Source organism: Pantherophis guttatus, chromosome 1 (genome assembly GCF_059756535.1).
Source record: "Pantherophis guttatus breed Tessera chromosome 1, ASM5975653v1, whole genome shotgun sequence".
NCBI classification, from domain to species: domain Eukaryota; kingdom Metazoa; phylum Chordata; class Lepidosauria; order Squamata; family Colubridae; genus Pantherophis; species Pantherophis guttatus.
The window spans coordinates 72,745,006-72,760,738 of NC_142063.1; the positions used below are offsets into that span (position 1 = coordinate 72,745,006).

The 15,733-nt window shown below is 39.0% G+C and overlaps 1 protein-coding gene across 2 annotated transcripts in view; it reads left to right on the forward strand.

Annotated features, from left to right (window-relative positions):
* The window catches only part of SLC8A3 (solute carrier family 8 member A3), a 238,123-nt gene that overhangs the window by 191,305 nt on the left and 31,085 nt on the right, over positions 1-15,733 (forward strand). Inside the window, exons 4-6 of one of the 2 annotated variants that reach the window (XM_087876190.1) lie at positions 688-766; positions 868-971; positions 9,101-9,118. In XM_087876190.1, the coding sequence (XP_087732316.1) occupies positions 688-766; positions 868-971; positions 9,101-9,118 (201 nt within the window). The remainder of the gene's footprint in view (positions 1-687; positions 767-867; positions 972-9,100; positions 9,119-15,733) is intronic. The other variant, XM_034417662.3, reaches the window with a different exon arrangement.

The window sequence follows — 15,733 nt, forward strand, 5'->3', positions numbered from 1 at the left end:
TAAGAAAAGAAGAGGAAGTAAAGTTTCTGAGTGATTCTGAGGCATGTTGATGTAAACGTGAATGCCACTGAGTTTGATAGGATTTACTCCTAGCTAAATGGGTATAGAATTGCAACTTCATTTTTATAAGGGTGTCTTTCGTGGCATTGCACGATACTCACATAGGTTGTATTGTATTCTGCCCATACCCTTATAACACTGAATTTCATAAGCACCGAGCAGTTCAGTCAGCAAAAATGAATTATCAATTCTCAGTAAAAAAAAAAAAAAAAATACTGTATCAAGTATGGGGAAAGAAACCAAATTGCCTTTGCAGAGAAAAAGATCTAGATGGGAAAATCCTGGTTATGTTTTGTGCATGAGTTTGTGCATGCGTGTGTGTGTGTATGTTAAAAGGATATTTTAATTCTGTCTTATTGTACTCTCCACCCACTATTCAAGGCAGAGAAAAATTGGCTTTTTATCTAATATGCTAAAGATGCTTGTCCCATCTCTACCTGTAGGCTGTTCTGGATTCAGCCAGTTGATGAACTGTTATTACCATGTGACATTTGACTAAATGTGCTGCAGAGGTCACCTTCCACTAACCATCACAATAGACCAGGTTCCTCTTCCTCACTCTTTGCCCCTTCCTCCTTTCCTTCCTTCCTTCCTTCCTTCCTCTAATGTTCTCTAATTCATCTAAAGATCAACTCCAACTGATATGTCCTAGAAAGCAAGTGAAAGACCACCAAGACAGTGGCAGAAGCAGGCTGCATGTGAGAAGGTGTGGTGGTAGGGGTAGTAGTAGTGTCGACCGCTGCTGCTGAATTTGCTCCCAACCAGGCTACCCACTGTACACCCATCTTTTTCTTGTTGTCCCTACAGGAAGACCATAAGGGTTAAAATAGTAGATGAGGAGGAATACGAAAGGCAGGAGACTTTCTTCATTGTCCTTGGTGAACCGAAATGGATGGAACGAGGAATATCAGGTGTGAGATCCTTTTTTTGAAAAAAGAAACCAAGCAAATGCAGCTTGCAAAAACCACCTTTTTTGCTCCGCCTTTTTCTCTTTGATTTTTACACAGACCAAGTTTTATTCTATCCTATATTCTCGCTCTCACCCTGTTTCGGTCCCATCTCTGCATTTTTGAGCTTAGCTTAAGATCCTCCTTTTGTGCAGTGCTTGTGCCTGACAGGCTGTTTGAACTTCCGTGCATTTGGATCCTCCCCTTTCTCTTTGCTCTCCTTTTTCCCCCTGTGTTCCTTGGGTCATATTTTTGATGTAATCTTGTCTCCTTTTCTTATCCCAAGATGGAAAGTCCTTTTCGCAGAAGAATGTGTTAAACTGCATGGCTGCCTCTCCAGCTTGCTCCCCAGTTCTGAACTTTGCACAATGATCCCTGTCTTTTTTTATTCTCTTCATTAATTACAGATTTGTAATTAATATTAGCTACTGATTATTTTTTTATATAAATATATATGGATATAGACATGTACATATTGGAGTCAGATTTAACAAATGCTGCCAACAGTAACAGCCAAGAATGTTTGTAATTAATTCCCTGCCAAAAAAAGAAATCTCCAAATAGACCAAAATACTTTATAATATAACTTCATAGAACTCATGTTAGGAAGCACTTCCTCAGAGTTTCAGTAAAGACATACAGGACCTAGGAGAAGTCGCCCTGCCATCTCATCCCAGCCGACTCGCCCTGGCCAACTCGCTGAAGGACAAATCACTGCAGCCAACTCACCACGGATAATTCAACCCAGGAAAACTCAAGAGAAGGATAAGTGAATTGCAGCAGATCTTATATTGCTTTAGGTTTGGACCTTCTCAAGTTAGACATTCGCAAGAGCTGCAATTCCCTCTCTTCAGTTATCCCACACTGAAGTTGTCCCACTGTGGGGCAAATTGTCCCACAGTGAATTGGCTGCAGTGAGTTGGCCAGGTGAGTCAGCTATGGCAAGATGGCCTGGATGAGTTTTCCCGTTCTGGACATACAGGCATGTCAGAAACAAAGAACTTCCAAGATGGAAGTCAAAGCATGCTTTGAGGGAATCTACCTTAACTTGCTGCCTTCCAAAATGTGTTGAACCACTCACCAGAAGGGCCGTGCTGGCTGCAAATTCTAGAAGTCTAATATATTTGGAGGACCACAAGCCTGGGGAATTCTGTCTTCAGCTGCCTTTGCTGAGTTTGTTAATCCACTTGTGGATCCCAGAGATTTTGTGTCTGACCTTGCATATTTCAAGAATCTTTAAACAACAGTTCTTCTCTCTAATGGGTCACATTAACAAAGGTCTAGTGGACTTTCATATATTTTGCATTCTTCTTCACAAAATGTGAACAAATAAAGCTCATTAAAAAGATGCCTATAACAATGCTTAGAAATTAAACATACTGTAGATCAGTAAAAAATGCTTCATAATATACATTGTACAAAATATTCAGATTATTTAGTTTTTCTATTTTAGTTTTTTCAAGGAAGATGGTATAACACCGATGCTTCAGAACTATGGAGCTAATACTCTTGAAAACAAAGAAATAATAGCTCTTGTTACAGCAGAATACTGCTATTGCTTCTTTCATTGGCTTTATGTTTTATTCCGGACTATTCTTCATTCAAGGGCACTACAGAACAATTGTCCAAAGTTACAATGCAGCTAATTGTTACTTAGCATTGAGGCATTTAATCTAAATACCAAATCCCTTCTTTTTGAGCTGGAAAGTTTGTTACCAGCCATTCTTTGTTGGGTTTTCAGAACCCAAATTAGGTTACTCTGATGATTCCTTATTTGTAAATTTCCATCTTTTTTTGAAATCCTTTTATACTCCAAATTTCTGAGTTCACCTCTCTCTCTTTTCATCCCAACACTCTACTACCAGCAGCCCACGCACATCATGGGTACTTGGAAATTTTCATGTGAACTTTGTACATCTACCAACAGTTCACATTAATGTGAGTTTTAAGCCATTTTAGTCATGTGAAGATGCTGATACTATTTGAAAGGAGGACAGTGTTTTATATATTATGCATTCCACTGAGATGGTGTTTCACTGGAAACAGAGGCCAGAAGTGGTTTGGTTGTTTGCCTACTTGTGCAGTTTATCGGCCACCCCAATCCTAGTGGACTTTAAGTAGTTTATTGATATTAAAATAACTTTGATAAATAATATATTACTTTTAAACATTAAAATTACAGAAATAAGTATATAAGCACTGATGGCTCCACAGTCCCTGAAGGCCTTCCAACAGAGCCAGTTTTTAATTTACTGGGCTTAGACACCTTTCCAATCAATAAAGGTCTCCAACAGGTTTACTTACCTCATCTACTCATCATTAAAAAGATTTTTTAAAAATCATTATAATAGCAACAATAACAACAGTATGAATTAGTTCAACAACAACTAGCACTGGGAAGTACCATGGTCAAAACTATTTCCCTATAAAAGGTAAAGGTTCCCCTCGCACATATGTGCTAGTCGTTCCTGACTCTAGGGGGCGGTGCTCATCTCTGTTTCAAAGCCGAAGAGCCAGCGCTGTCCGAAGACATCTCTGTGGTCATGTGGCCGGCATAACTAAACGCCAAAGACGCATGGAACAGTATTACATTCCCAACAAAGGTGGTCCCTATTTTTCTACTTGCATTTTTTACATGCTTTCAAACTGTTAGGTTGGCAGGAGAAGCTATTTCAGATCTCAAAGACTTGCTGAAACAGCCAAGTCTTAACAGCCTCATGGAATACCAAAAGCATAGGGGATAAGCAGATGTCCACTATACCAGAAAAGTGGGTAATGGCAGAGAAAGCATATCACAAGGCATTTTACAAATGTGCGCCATCCATACACAAACACAATTATAATTAAAGTGATTCTGAGGGCCAAGCTTCTTCCTCTCACACCAATGGTGAACAATGTACATTCTGACTAAGGGAACTGAAACAACCAAAGAGGAAGTTGATGAGCTGTAGAAATGTTGGATCATCTTTCCCTAGGCTAATGTCACATGCCTTGTTATGGTCTCGTGCAGTTTTGTCTTCTCACATCTTGAATGATGTGACTTTGGGACAGAGATGCACTAATGAGTGTTGAGAAGAATGTGCCAATTATTTTAATAGACTCCAAGCTTGGACTCATAAGGTCTATTACAAGCTGGAATTGAGTTACCCTGGTTCAGCTATTTATTATAGCAAAGAAAGCTGTGGCCCATGAAGCCATTTTCCTGCTTCTGTGAGCAGTGTCCATCCCCCGATAAAAAGCTAAAATCCCTTTTCTATATTACTGAATCTTAGTTCATAGAATTCTTCAAATATTCATGCACTACATTAGAAGTGAAAGAGAGATGAGCACTCTTTTAATAGACTGAAGCACAAATGGTAGTCAGAGATCTCAGACCTTCAGGAGATTAATGTTTTCTCTTGAGGCCACACTTGTAGCAAGGAGCACAAGCCAAAGCCCAGGGGGAGAAAATAAGCTTTTTCTCCTGGTGCTTTTCTCCAGTCATTTGCTTCAATTAGTGTTTCCCCCTCTCCCCCTCCCAGATTTCCAATATCAAAGCTAGAAAGCAGAAAAATGCCCCCAATAAACTGGTTTGAGGGATATAGGATGCCAGCTGAGGCAGATCCAATGTCTTCCAGATATTCTAGAATCTAGACAATCCCCTTGTCATTGCTTATGCTGGTTCAGACTAATAGGAATTGAAGTCCACAAAATCTGGAGCATACTAGATGGACTGCCTCTAATTTATACTGCAAAAACATGACATCCCTGCCTTCATTTTATATTTGAAAATAGCCCTGTCAAATGTAGTTCCATCCTGAATTTCCTCCTGCCATGTTAAAGGTACAGTCCAACACAGTTACTATCCAAATAGTCTTTTGCTGCTGCCTTAAGCAAGTATTAAATAGCCCTACAAAAGTGAATGTATTTAAAAGGGTATCATTAACAATTCCGAATTCTGTTTATTCAGTATACTTGTTAGGTTCTAAATACTAGGCTCTTCTTTAATGGGCATTTCTGTGGAAAACTCATGCAGCATTGTTAGTAGAAGACGTCATTTATTCAAGGTCAACAACCACAGTGAGATTCAGGCTTATTTTTAAAAGCCGTTCCTTGCAATGCTATTCTTCAGAGCTTCCCAGCTCAACTCATAAACTTCTGTGAAGCCCGAAGCAGCAGTCAGATTCTTCAGTTGCAATTGGCCAGGCCAGTTAAGTCATGCAGCCTGTATGGATTTCACTGAATAGTATTAAGTGAAATAGTATGGTATAGATTAGGTTTTTTCTTGTCCTTGAAATTCCATCATCATTGGCAACCTTCAGTCTCAAAAGACTATGGTATCGTGCTCTGGAAAGAGGTTCTAAAACAGCATCTGGTGTGACTAAAAAGGCCAATTTGAGAGTGGCAATCCCTTCCACACTGAGGGCAGATACATTCTGTCCCCTGCCCAGCCCCCAGATTCCGCTGGTTCCAGGACTGCCTCTTTGCCTCGGCCTGCCAAACAAGTGTCTCTTCGAATTGGAGAAGGCCATGCTGCATCTTTAGCCTCCAAGCTGAACAATCAGAGGTCAAGTTTTCCCAGTCATTAATGTCCATTCCCAAGGCCTTTAGATCCCTCTTGCAAATATCCTTATATCGCAGCTGTGGTCTCCCTCTGAGGCACTTTCCTTGCATTAATTCTCCATACAGGAGATCTTTTGGAATCCGACCATCTGCCATTCTCACAACATGCCCAAGCCAGCGTAGACTGTTTCAATAGTGTATACATGCTAGAAATTCCAGCACGTTCCAAAACTGCGCTATTTGGAATTTTGTCCTGCCAGGTAATGCCAAGAATACGTCAATGCATATGCATTGTCTCCTTGAAATTAGATTATAAATTATAGGGCAAATCTGTAAAACTAAAGGACAAAGTTCAGCTCCTATTTCACACTGGCAGCTCATTTTTATAGAGACAATGTATTTTTTTATTCCAAACGGTGATACTTCTCCAGATTCTTCTCTAAGAATCAAACAAATGTTTCATTCTTCTTTCTGAACCATAGGCAAATATAGAAACGAGTACAAATCGGAATAAATTTAGAAGTTAAGATAGTTGTCTTTAGAAATAATTGCACAAACATAAGAAATTAATTCTTAGAAAATAAAATGCTAAGAGTTACATTGAGATATATGAAATAGAAGATAGTACAATGAGATTTAATTAGAAATCCGAACACTTAAAAGATCATTTCTAATCAAAATTAAAAATACTGCAAATAAAATATTCTTGACAGAAGCATACTATCAATTAGCAAATAGAAATTAAAAGAACAGAAGAAGAGACTTTTAGGATTCGTATTCAAGTTGTTTCTTGAATACTAATCAAGCTATTTGACTGATTTAGAATGAACTAGTTACTGTAATCAGCTTTCATAGACCAAAACTATAAACTGACAGTTCAGAGTTTAAAATTAAAAGCAATACTATTCTCTGTAGCCATCCATTTTATCTCTTGATCTCAAGAGGCCAGGAGCACAGATTTGTTTAAATTTCCTTTTGCTTCAAAGTTGTGGAACTTTTAAAAAGTTTAGACAATAGGTTAGGGGAAAGGCATCAATTATTCTTACATTTAGGGCCCTATTATAAAATTTATTCATGTCTAGGAACTGTTACAAATGAAACTTCACTTCTACCAATAGAAAACAATATTTGTAGCTCAGGATTGAACTGTGGAGTTCTTGGTGCTCTCCGAGCTTGGTTGTTTTCTTGAAAACATTTCATTAATGGGTTTTGCTTTCTGATTATATATAGAAAGCTTGCCCTGTCATTGTTGAGGGCATCCCCTTCATGGATATCCTCATCAGCAGTGAAAATGGCAGCAAATTAGAAACACAAATCTATCGTAAAACCCACCCATACTAACCAAGTGCTCCATTACCAACAAAAAGAAGCTATGTAAGAACATTATGAGCCACAGTGACAGTAGAGTGCAGTACTGCAGGCTACTCCTGTTGACTGCTGGCTGCCTGCAATTTGGCAGTTCGAATCTCACCAGGCTCAAGGTTGACTCAGCCTTCCATCCTTCTGAGGTTGGTAAAATGAGGGCCCAGATTGTTGGGGGCAATATGATGACTCTGTAAACTGCTTAGAGAGGGCTGTAAAGCACTATAAAGCTGTAAGTGCTATTGCTATTATTCAGATGGGCACAAATGCACTACCACTACCCAGAACATCAAAAAAGGAAACATCACCTATATAATATCTTCTGACAAAATGAATACCCACTTAAGTTTATAAAAAAAATTACTGCTCGCTCAACCTATTAGAGTACAACCAACATAAGCTATGAAAAGGATAGCACTCCCTGTATTTCAGAAACAACCAAAAGACTAATGGTTGTACATAAACTAACTAAAGTTCTCCAAAATATTTTAAGTAAACCAAAAGACCCAGTAACCCAAGAACAAAAAACAGGGTTCATCTACAATACACAGTGTGAGTGATATAACAGCCACTCTGTAGGACAGATAAGCAGAAGACTAGCAGAATACATCCATGAACACCAACCAGCAATCAGAAGACACAATAAAAATTTGGACATACTTCACCATAGTTTCAGGTGGGAAACTGTGAGCATACTACCCTGTTTCCCCCAAAATAAGACATTCCCTGATAATAAGCCCAATCAGGCTTTTGAGTGCATGACAATAAGGACAAGTGCTTATTTCAGAGTTCAAAAAAATATAAGACATAGTCTTATTTTCAGGGAAACATGGTAGATACAAGCTAAATTAGGGAATTCCCAAAAGCTTGGTATTCAGACAGATCAACATGAACAAAATCATAGAGATAAACCATATCTAGACAACTTTCAAAAAATACAATAAAAAAACTAAAAAGAAAACAAAAAGATCAGAACACCTCCTTGCCATGAATCAATACCCAGATAAGCAGGGATTGATACCAGAAGCAACAGCAGACAATCAAGTGGTAAATAACAGCCTAATCAAGGAACTACCAAAGAAAAATCTACATCCCCACCAACATAGACTGGACAAGTTACTGAATATAAATAGAGAGCAAGCCTCACACTCTTCTAGCACTGAAGATGTTACTACTGAATAATGAAATATCTGCAAGAAAACAAACAAGCTCAGAGAGCACTAAGGATTCCACTTCACACTATTGTTAAATGAGTACATCTGCCAAAACTGGACTGAAAAAATCTGGATGAACACAAAATGGCAGCAATCAATTAGAGATTTCTTTTTATTCCTTTCTTGCTATCTAGGAGTTACTGGAAGCTAGTTGTTATAAACCCATAAAGTTGTGGTAGAAAAGCTCTACAAAGTAGGTAAGGTGATATTTCATTCCCCATTGAGTGACAGTAATTCAGCTAGGGTGATACGAATTTAATTTCTAAGTATGAATCATTGCATCTGTCTGACTTCCTTATTCATTTTTACTGAAACCAAAGTTGCTTCCTTAGGTGTAGCCAATTGAAAGAGTTTTAAATGGTAGAAATACTTTCCCTAGGCCAGTAGCTAAGTGCCAGTACTGGTTAAGGAATCAGGCTAGAAACCCAGATACCATAAGTTCTAGTCCCATCTTAGGTACAAAACTAGGTTCATGACCTTGGCAATAGCTCCTTCCAGTCCTAGGAAGAAGGCAAGGGCAACCCACTTCCAAAAATCTTGCCAAGAAAACTGCAGGGACTAATCCAGGCAGACATCCACACTGACTCAAAGACAACCCTCCAAAAAAAAAAAAAAGCCACTAGATGTGCCCCAGATTCTGGTCTTGTGTTGCAAATTTCTACGTTGATTGCCTCCACAATCCTCACCTCCAAGTCCTGTCCTTCCCACCCTACTGCCTGCACCTTGGTTCCTGAGGGAAAGGGGGAACCTCTGAAACCCTTACAATTGCACCTGTTTGTTTCATCTCCATTTTGTGGCTCCCACACATGCTTACAAACCTGCTTCTACCATGAGGCTACCAAAAAGCCATTGTTTACTTCAAGCAAGCTCATTATTATTTAACACGGTTATATGCAAAATGTTTATAAACCTGTCATACAGAAAATAATAACTCTGTCTCTTCCTTCCTTTTCTTTTTTATTTCTTTTTATATAGCGCTTCTCTTGACTCAAGGTAAGTCAAATTTTCCCTTCCCCCCCCCTCCTTTTCTCTGTTTGGATTTCTGCTCTGTCCTTTTCTTGTCTAAAGCCTAGATTCTAAATGTTGTCTTTCATTTGGGATGACTTCATACTTCAAGGATTTCACCTCAACGTTTAGAACCAATGCCATTGTTGAGAATAACATGAATCTGAACCCTTGCTAGGATGTAAGGAAAAGGGTTCAGCTGGAGAGAAAAAACCGAGGTTTGTTGGAACTGAGGTTGCCTCTGTGTTCTCTACACCCTTGAGGGAACCTGCCACATGCCAGGGTGAACCTGTAGTGACAAGTTCATTTTGCACAGATGAAAGTGAACATACGCAGATATGCAGACAAGGAAAATGAGTTCAGCCTTGTCATTCTGACTCAGCAAGAGGAACACAGAATGACGGTATATCATTGTAAAGGCATCTGCAGGATCTGATATTTTCATCCAAAGGATGAAAGCAACACCTCACCATTGTGCTGCACACATTCTATGTTTGTGCAGTATAAGATAAGATAGGATGATAAGATAAGATGAGATGATAAAATGAAATAGGATGGGATGGTACGGTACGGTACGGTACGGTACAGGACAGGATAATAAGATAAGATGAGTTGAGATAAGGTAAGGTGAGATGAGATTAAATGAGATGAGATAAGATAATTTTAATTGTCATTTTTTATTGTGACCACACTGGCACACATTAAAAATGGAATTCTGTTGCCTACTCATATACACATACATACATACATACATACATACATACATACATACATACATACATATTTGTACATTTTGAATACAAAGTGGAAAGAGGAAACCTGAGAGTTCACAAGGTTGATACTGTGGCCTAGAGGTGGAGCTCTTGCCTCACAATCAGGAGGTTCTGAGTTCAATCCTAGGTAGAGGCAGATGAAGGGTCTCCTGCTTGGGCAGGGGGTTGGACTAAATGACCTGCAAGGTCCCTTCCAACTCTGTTAATCTGTTAAAACTGTGACTGAATCTAGATATTCTGCCTCTCCCAGAAGGTAAACAGATCACAATGCTTTTCCAAAAGGGGCAGGACTTGAAATACAATGATACTTTTAGCATTTGCTCGACTCCCCCTGCATATCTTTGTATGAGATTGTAAAAGGTGGATCTTGTCAAGTGCAAAAAACTAGAATCACTCACAGAGAGGCCCAAATAGATACTCTATTGTTGATCACCTGTATTACAAGAATCTCGCCAGGCTGTCTACCTTCCCTTGGGAAATGGCAGATATATACACCTAAGGGTTTGATTTCAGACATTTCCTCCTCTGAACAAACTCTAAACTGGAATTTCTCCTTATTCATGTAAAGCTGCCCCCCCCCTTTCAGCCATTGGCTCCACCATAGATCTGGAGTAAACAAATTAGAAATAATCATAGCTAGCCTTGAGACAATGATACAAAAATATTGCTTTGATTGTTGGTCTTCTGCAATCATACAGTTTCCCTCCAGTTGTGAGGATTAAACCTTCCCCATATGGGAATTATAATTAAGTACATCAGGAAATCTGCTGAACATTTATTTATTTAGGTATTTATTTGATTCATATCCTGCCTTTATTTGTACAACTCAAGGCAGCATACATAATGTTCCTCTCTTGTATTTTCCCCACAACAACCCTGTGAAATGAATTAGGCTAGGAGAAAGTGACTGGCCCAAAGTAAGCCAGCTGGTTTTCATGTCTAAGGAAGGATTAATACTACAAGTAAGTGTCTCCAACTTTTTAGTCCAGCACTTTATAGATTAGCCATTATACCAAAGTCTCTCAAACTCTCAAGCAGGTGCTGAGGACGGAGTTTTTATTCATTTATTCAATTTGTATTTTGCCTCCCTGGTTGGTAAGTGTGCAAAAATGGCTAGCAAAATTTTAAAGAGCATAAACAATATGAAAAGTTTAACTTAGATATTAAAACAATAAAATAAATACCAAAAGACCAGCAAAAGATATGTATCATTACAGATTTTTCTGAGCAGTGAGAGAGCGAAGATCAAACAACTCTTAAGGAAGGGCATTCCATAGCCTGCAGGCAATGGAGGAGAAAGTTCCCTCCAGATGCTAGAATGATAGCCTTGAACAGCAGAGATATCTCCAAAAGAGTCTCTCCTGCATCTGTTAACAACTAGATAAATTCATAATGGGAGCCTGAATCTGTTTAGGGTTTTAGATGCCTTAAATTCATCCTGGTAAGTAATAGGTAACCAATACAGAGCTTTCATTGCAGGCACAATATCTCTAATCTTTCATAGATTAGAAGTAGCAATGGGTTTCCAATATTCTTACCATCGGTTCGCCCCCAGCGTACACGCTCACTTTGTGCACACACATGTCTTCCGTGCTTGTGCCCAGCCTTCCACGCATGCACTGGCCTCAAAAATTTGCCTAAATAGGATGGCATAGAACCGAGGCGGAGGGGCAGGCCCACCCATGATTTCTGCTACGGGTTCACTTGAACCGGTATGAACCAGCTGAATACCATCTCTGATTAGTAGTCTATAACTATGGTGGTTATGATAAAGACTCTTTCCTGACTCACTTGAATTTAGCAAGAGTTATCCACAACTTGGTAGCACCCTACCTTAACTAATGTAACGTATTCTATATGCTGAAAAGTGTTCAGAAGTTGCAATTAATGTAAAATATAGAACAGATAGACTTCTAATCAGAGATGGTATTCAGCTGGTTCATACCGGTTCAAGCGAACCCATAGCAGAAATCATGGGTGGGCCTGCTCCTCCGCCTCGGTTCTATGCCATGCTATGACGTATTGTGACATGTTTTGCCTTCACAGAGCTGGGGTGGATGTGGCCTGCGTTTGACACTCCTGGTGTAGGGTAAAGGGGAAAAGAAAAAAACAAGTATTAAAACTTTGATTTTTGGTTTTTCCAGATTAGCTAGATTTATTGTTAAAGAAATGGCTAGTATATATTATTATATAAAACTAAGGTCGGTCACAGCATCTCTTGGATCACCAGAAATGGAGTTGTAAAGTTTTATATCATCAGCAGACTGATGATATCTCATTTCATGTTAAATGATCTCACTCATCAGTTTCATGTAGATATTAAACAGGGTCAGAGAGAGCATTGAGCCCTGTGGCATCCCACAAGGGAGTGGCTATGGGCTGGACCTCATGCTCCCTATCAACACCAACTTGGACCAGCCTTGGAGAACAGAGTTGAACCAGTGTAATATTGTGCTACCCAGCCCCAAACCCCATAGCCAGCCCAAAAGACTACTAAAATCAATGGTATTGAAAGCCACCAAGAGAAAAGATGAATACATTACCCTTAGCCTGCTGTTGGCAGAAATCATCCACAAATGCAACCAATACAATTTCTGTCGCATAATCTGGTCTGAAACCTGACTGAAAGGGGTCCAGACAATCTATTTTCATCCTGGACTCTCCAGAGCTGTAACACAATCCCTTTTCCACCACTTTCACTAAAAAGGGGAGATAGGAAACTGGATGAAAAGCATCCAGACAAGTTGGGTCCAATAATGGTTTATTGAGGAGGGGGCATTCCAAGGCTTCCTTAAATTGTGCTGAGAGCAACCCTTCATGGAGCAATGTATGAATCACCGCCTGAACCCACCTGCATCCTGGTGACTTTTACCAACCAGAAGGGATAAGGTTCTAATAAGCAGCAGTTGCATTGACAGCCCCAACGACCCTACCAGCTTCCTCAGGTCCTCAGGTTCCCAGAAAATTGAGCAAGTCCATTCCCTGGGAATCTCTAATGGACCTGCTCCATGCTTAGTCTCAAACTTAGAATGGATCCAAGTGACTTTATCCTTCAGGTATTTGACTAATTCCTCTGCACAGCCCTGTAAGTGATCATCCAAGCCCTTCTTCCCAAGGAAGGATCACCTTAACTGCAGCTCTGAACCCATGTATAGTTGGATTCATTCTTAGTTTTCCTCTAGCCATCTTCTGGCCAATTAATCAGCCAAAGGAGCATGGGGCAAATAAGTGCATGAGGATTCCTCATATCATATCCACCTCTTCAAGATGTGTAAATAAAAAAACAATTCAAAATAAAGGTACAACTTGATTGCCTCAAGGATCCTGTCACTTTCTCAAGTCCAACATTGTCAAGATTACATGTCCACAACTTGCCCTAACTCTGCCTTGTTCACCAAAGGTAACATGGTTTCAGGATTAGCAGACTTCTGGACAAAGTATCTAGTTGGAAAGTATATATGTACCTCTCTTCTTCTCTGCCTTCTAGGTCTAGCTTGCTGTAGTACAACTTAGACTGGTAAACAAAGATCTAAGAAATTAATTATACTAATTCCAGTTCTCCGTAGCCCACATCAGGTCAGCACTTTCATCCCGGATTAAGTCTTGGATAATAGATGCTTTATCAATAATTGCTCTGGCACTCCTTTTCCAACAGCCTCCTACCTCGCCAATATTCCTTGCTGATCATATTTGAGAGCTTTCGTGTAGTTAGGTTTGATGTGCTGCCTTCATCCCTTTACAAGCATTTCTCTGCCTCTTATCAATTGGGGAAGCCAAATCAGGTGTTCATTTTTTCCTGCATTGGCCATTTCATCCACTTGACTCAAGGACTTAATTTTGGCATTATTAACCAAATACCAACAGGAATTCAGAAGACAGCTTTTTACTCCTTTTAGTTGACAAGTCAAGGATGACTTCTAGGAGCATTATTGTATGCTTGTAATTGTAATTATTGTAACTAAATATATGTTTAAATAGCAATAGCATTTAGACTTATATACCGCTTCACAGTGCTTTATAGCCCTCTCTAAGCGGTTTACAGCATCAGCATAATTGCAAATCACATTCGAGTTAGCTTCTTTGGACAGTCATAGTTCCACTAAACTTTGATTCGTCCCATTATGATAATAATTAACTGACATTAGACATTTTCCACTCTCCTGTTTGTAATCACGTTGGAGGAAGCAAAGGGAGGGATGTGCTCTTTACACATGAACAGGAGACTTAGCAATAGCATTAGCACTTAAGACTTATATACTGCTTCGCAGTGCTTTACAGCACTATCCGAGCAGTTTATAAATGTCAGCATATTGCCCCCAGCAATCTGGCTCCTCATTTTACCGATCTTGGAAGGATGGAAGGCTGAGTCAACCTTGAGCTTGGTGAGATTCCAACTGCCAAATTGCAAGCAGCCAGCAGCCAGTACCTGCTCTACAACTTCTCTCTCATTACAAAAAGCAGGATTTCCAAGTTAGAGTTTGATGGGGCCACCATCATTGTCACCTTTAGTTAATTACAACTTAGTTGTGTGCAAAGTTAAGAATGCCTTCCTTTAAAGTTTCTATCGTAGCCTGTCCTGCCAGTTACTAGCATAATTTACTACCATTTTTCATGACCTGCTCTTTCTGACTTTCCTGGCTCACCTCTTAATATCAGACCACAACTAACCAGCAGCCCTGATTCCATCCCACAAGCAGAACCCACAAAGACATAAACAATTTAAATGAAATGCTTAAGTCTTTCTTGGTAGAATTTTGCCATCATAAAACAAAGGGGAAAATTCTTAGCTTTATTCTCACCACCACAGGCTTTTCACAGAATAGTTTATGTAATCCAGAATTATAGGAAACCTGTTGTGGTTTGATTTAAATAATAATTACAGAGAGAAGAATTCAAAATGAATCCATGCTCAGTATTATTAAGTTATTTGTGTTTTGATGAAATAAAGAAATACAAAACAGAAAGGTTTATTTTGTTTATTTTGTTTTGTTTTTTAAGTACCATGGCAGAAAGTTTTGAGTTGGGTAGATTTTGGAGGAAATTGCTGATCGTTTTCTTTAGAGTTGAAAGCAAAAAAAAAAAAAGATATTCTTATTATCAACAGCAACTGAACAACTGTAGAAAACATAGTGCCTCCTTCTCATGTACTGTAATGTACATTAACTAACCATACCCGTTGTGATTGGTTATTTGAATCTTATCTCACAACTGGTGAAGGGAACAGAGCAGGCAACTTTCATGGATATATCTACTTCATAATATAAACACAAGAGTCAGGAAACCAGTATAATTAGTGATTTTTTTTTCTGTGTCTAGGAAAGGGAAAGGGTCTGCTTCTACAGTCATTTCTTTGCTAGGTTGTAAAGTCACATGAATTTCCTGCATCCCAAAAAAATCATGAGAATAATGGGAGCCTAAATACTCTTAGAATTCTAACAGTTCTTTATTTCAGAAGATCTGTCACAGCTGTACTCATAATAATTGTGTAGTTTAATTCAGTAGTGTGCAAATTCAATTAATTCTCCTTCACCCAAATAATATGTATTAATATGATGCAATTCTACCCCTTGTGCTCAGATCTTATCTTTTTTTTTTTTTTTTTTTTTGCAGAAAATCCTGAATAATTCACTTGCTTTATAGAAAGTTGCTCTTGCTTTAATAAGTGAGGAACTGGAAATTCTGACCGTGTTAGGAAAAAAGGGTGCCCAGAACATTAAATCCTTTTCCACATCCCATGCACTCTAGGTAGCATCTTCTTGCTTCCAATGAACTTGTCAAGTTGCTATTTCAATTAATTCCTACATTTGGTCTCCTTTTCAAAGCTTGAATT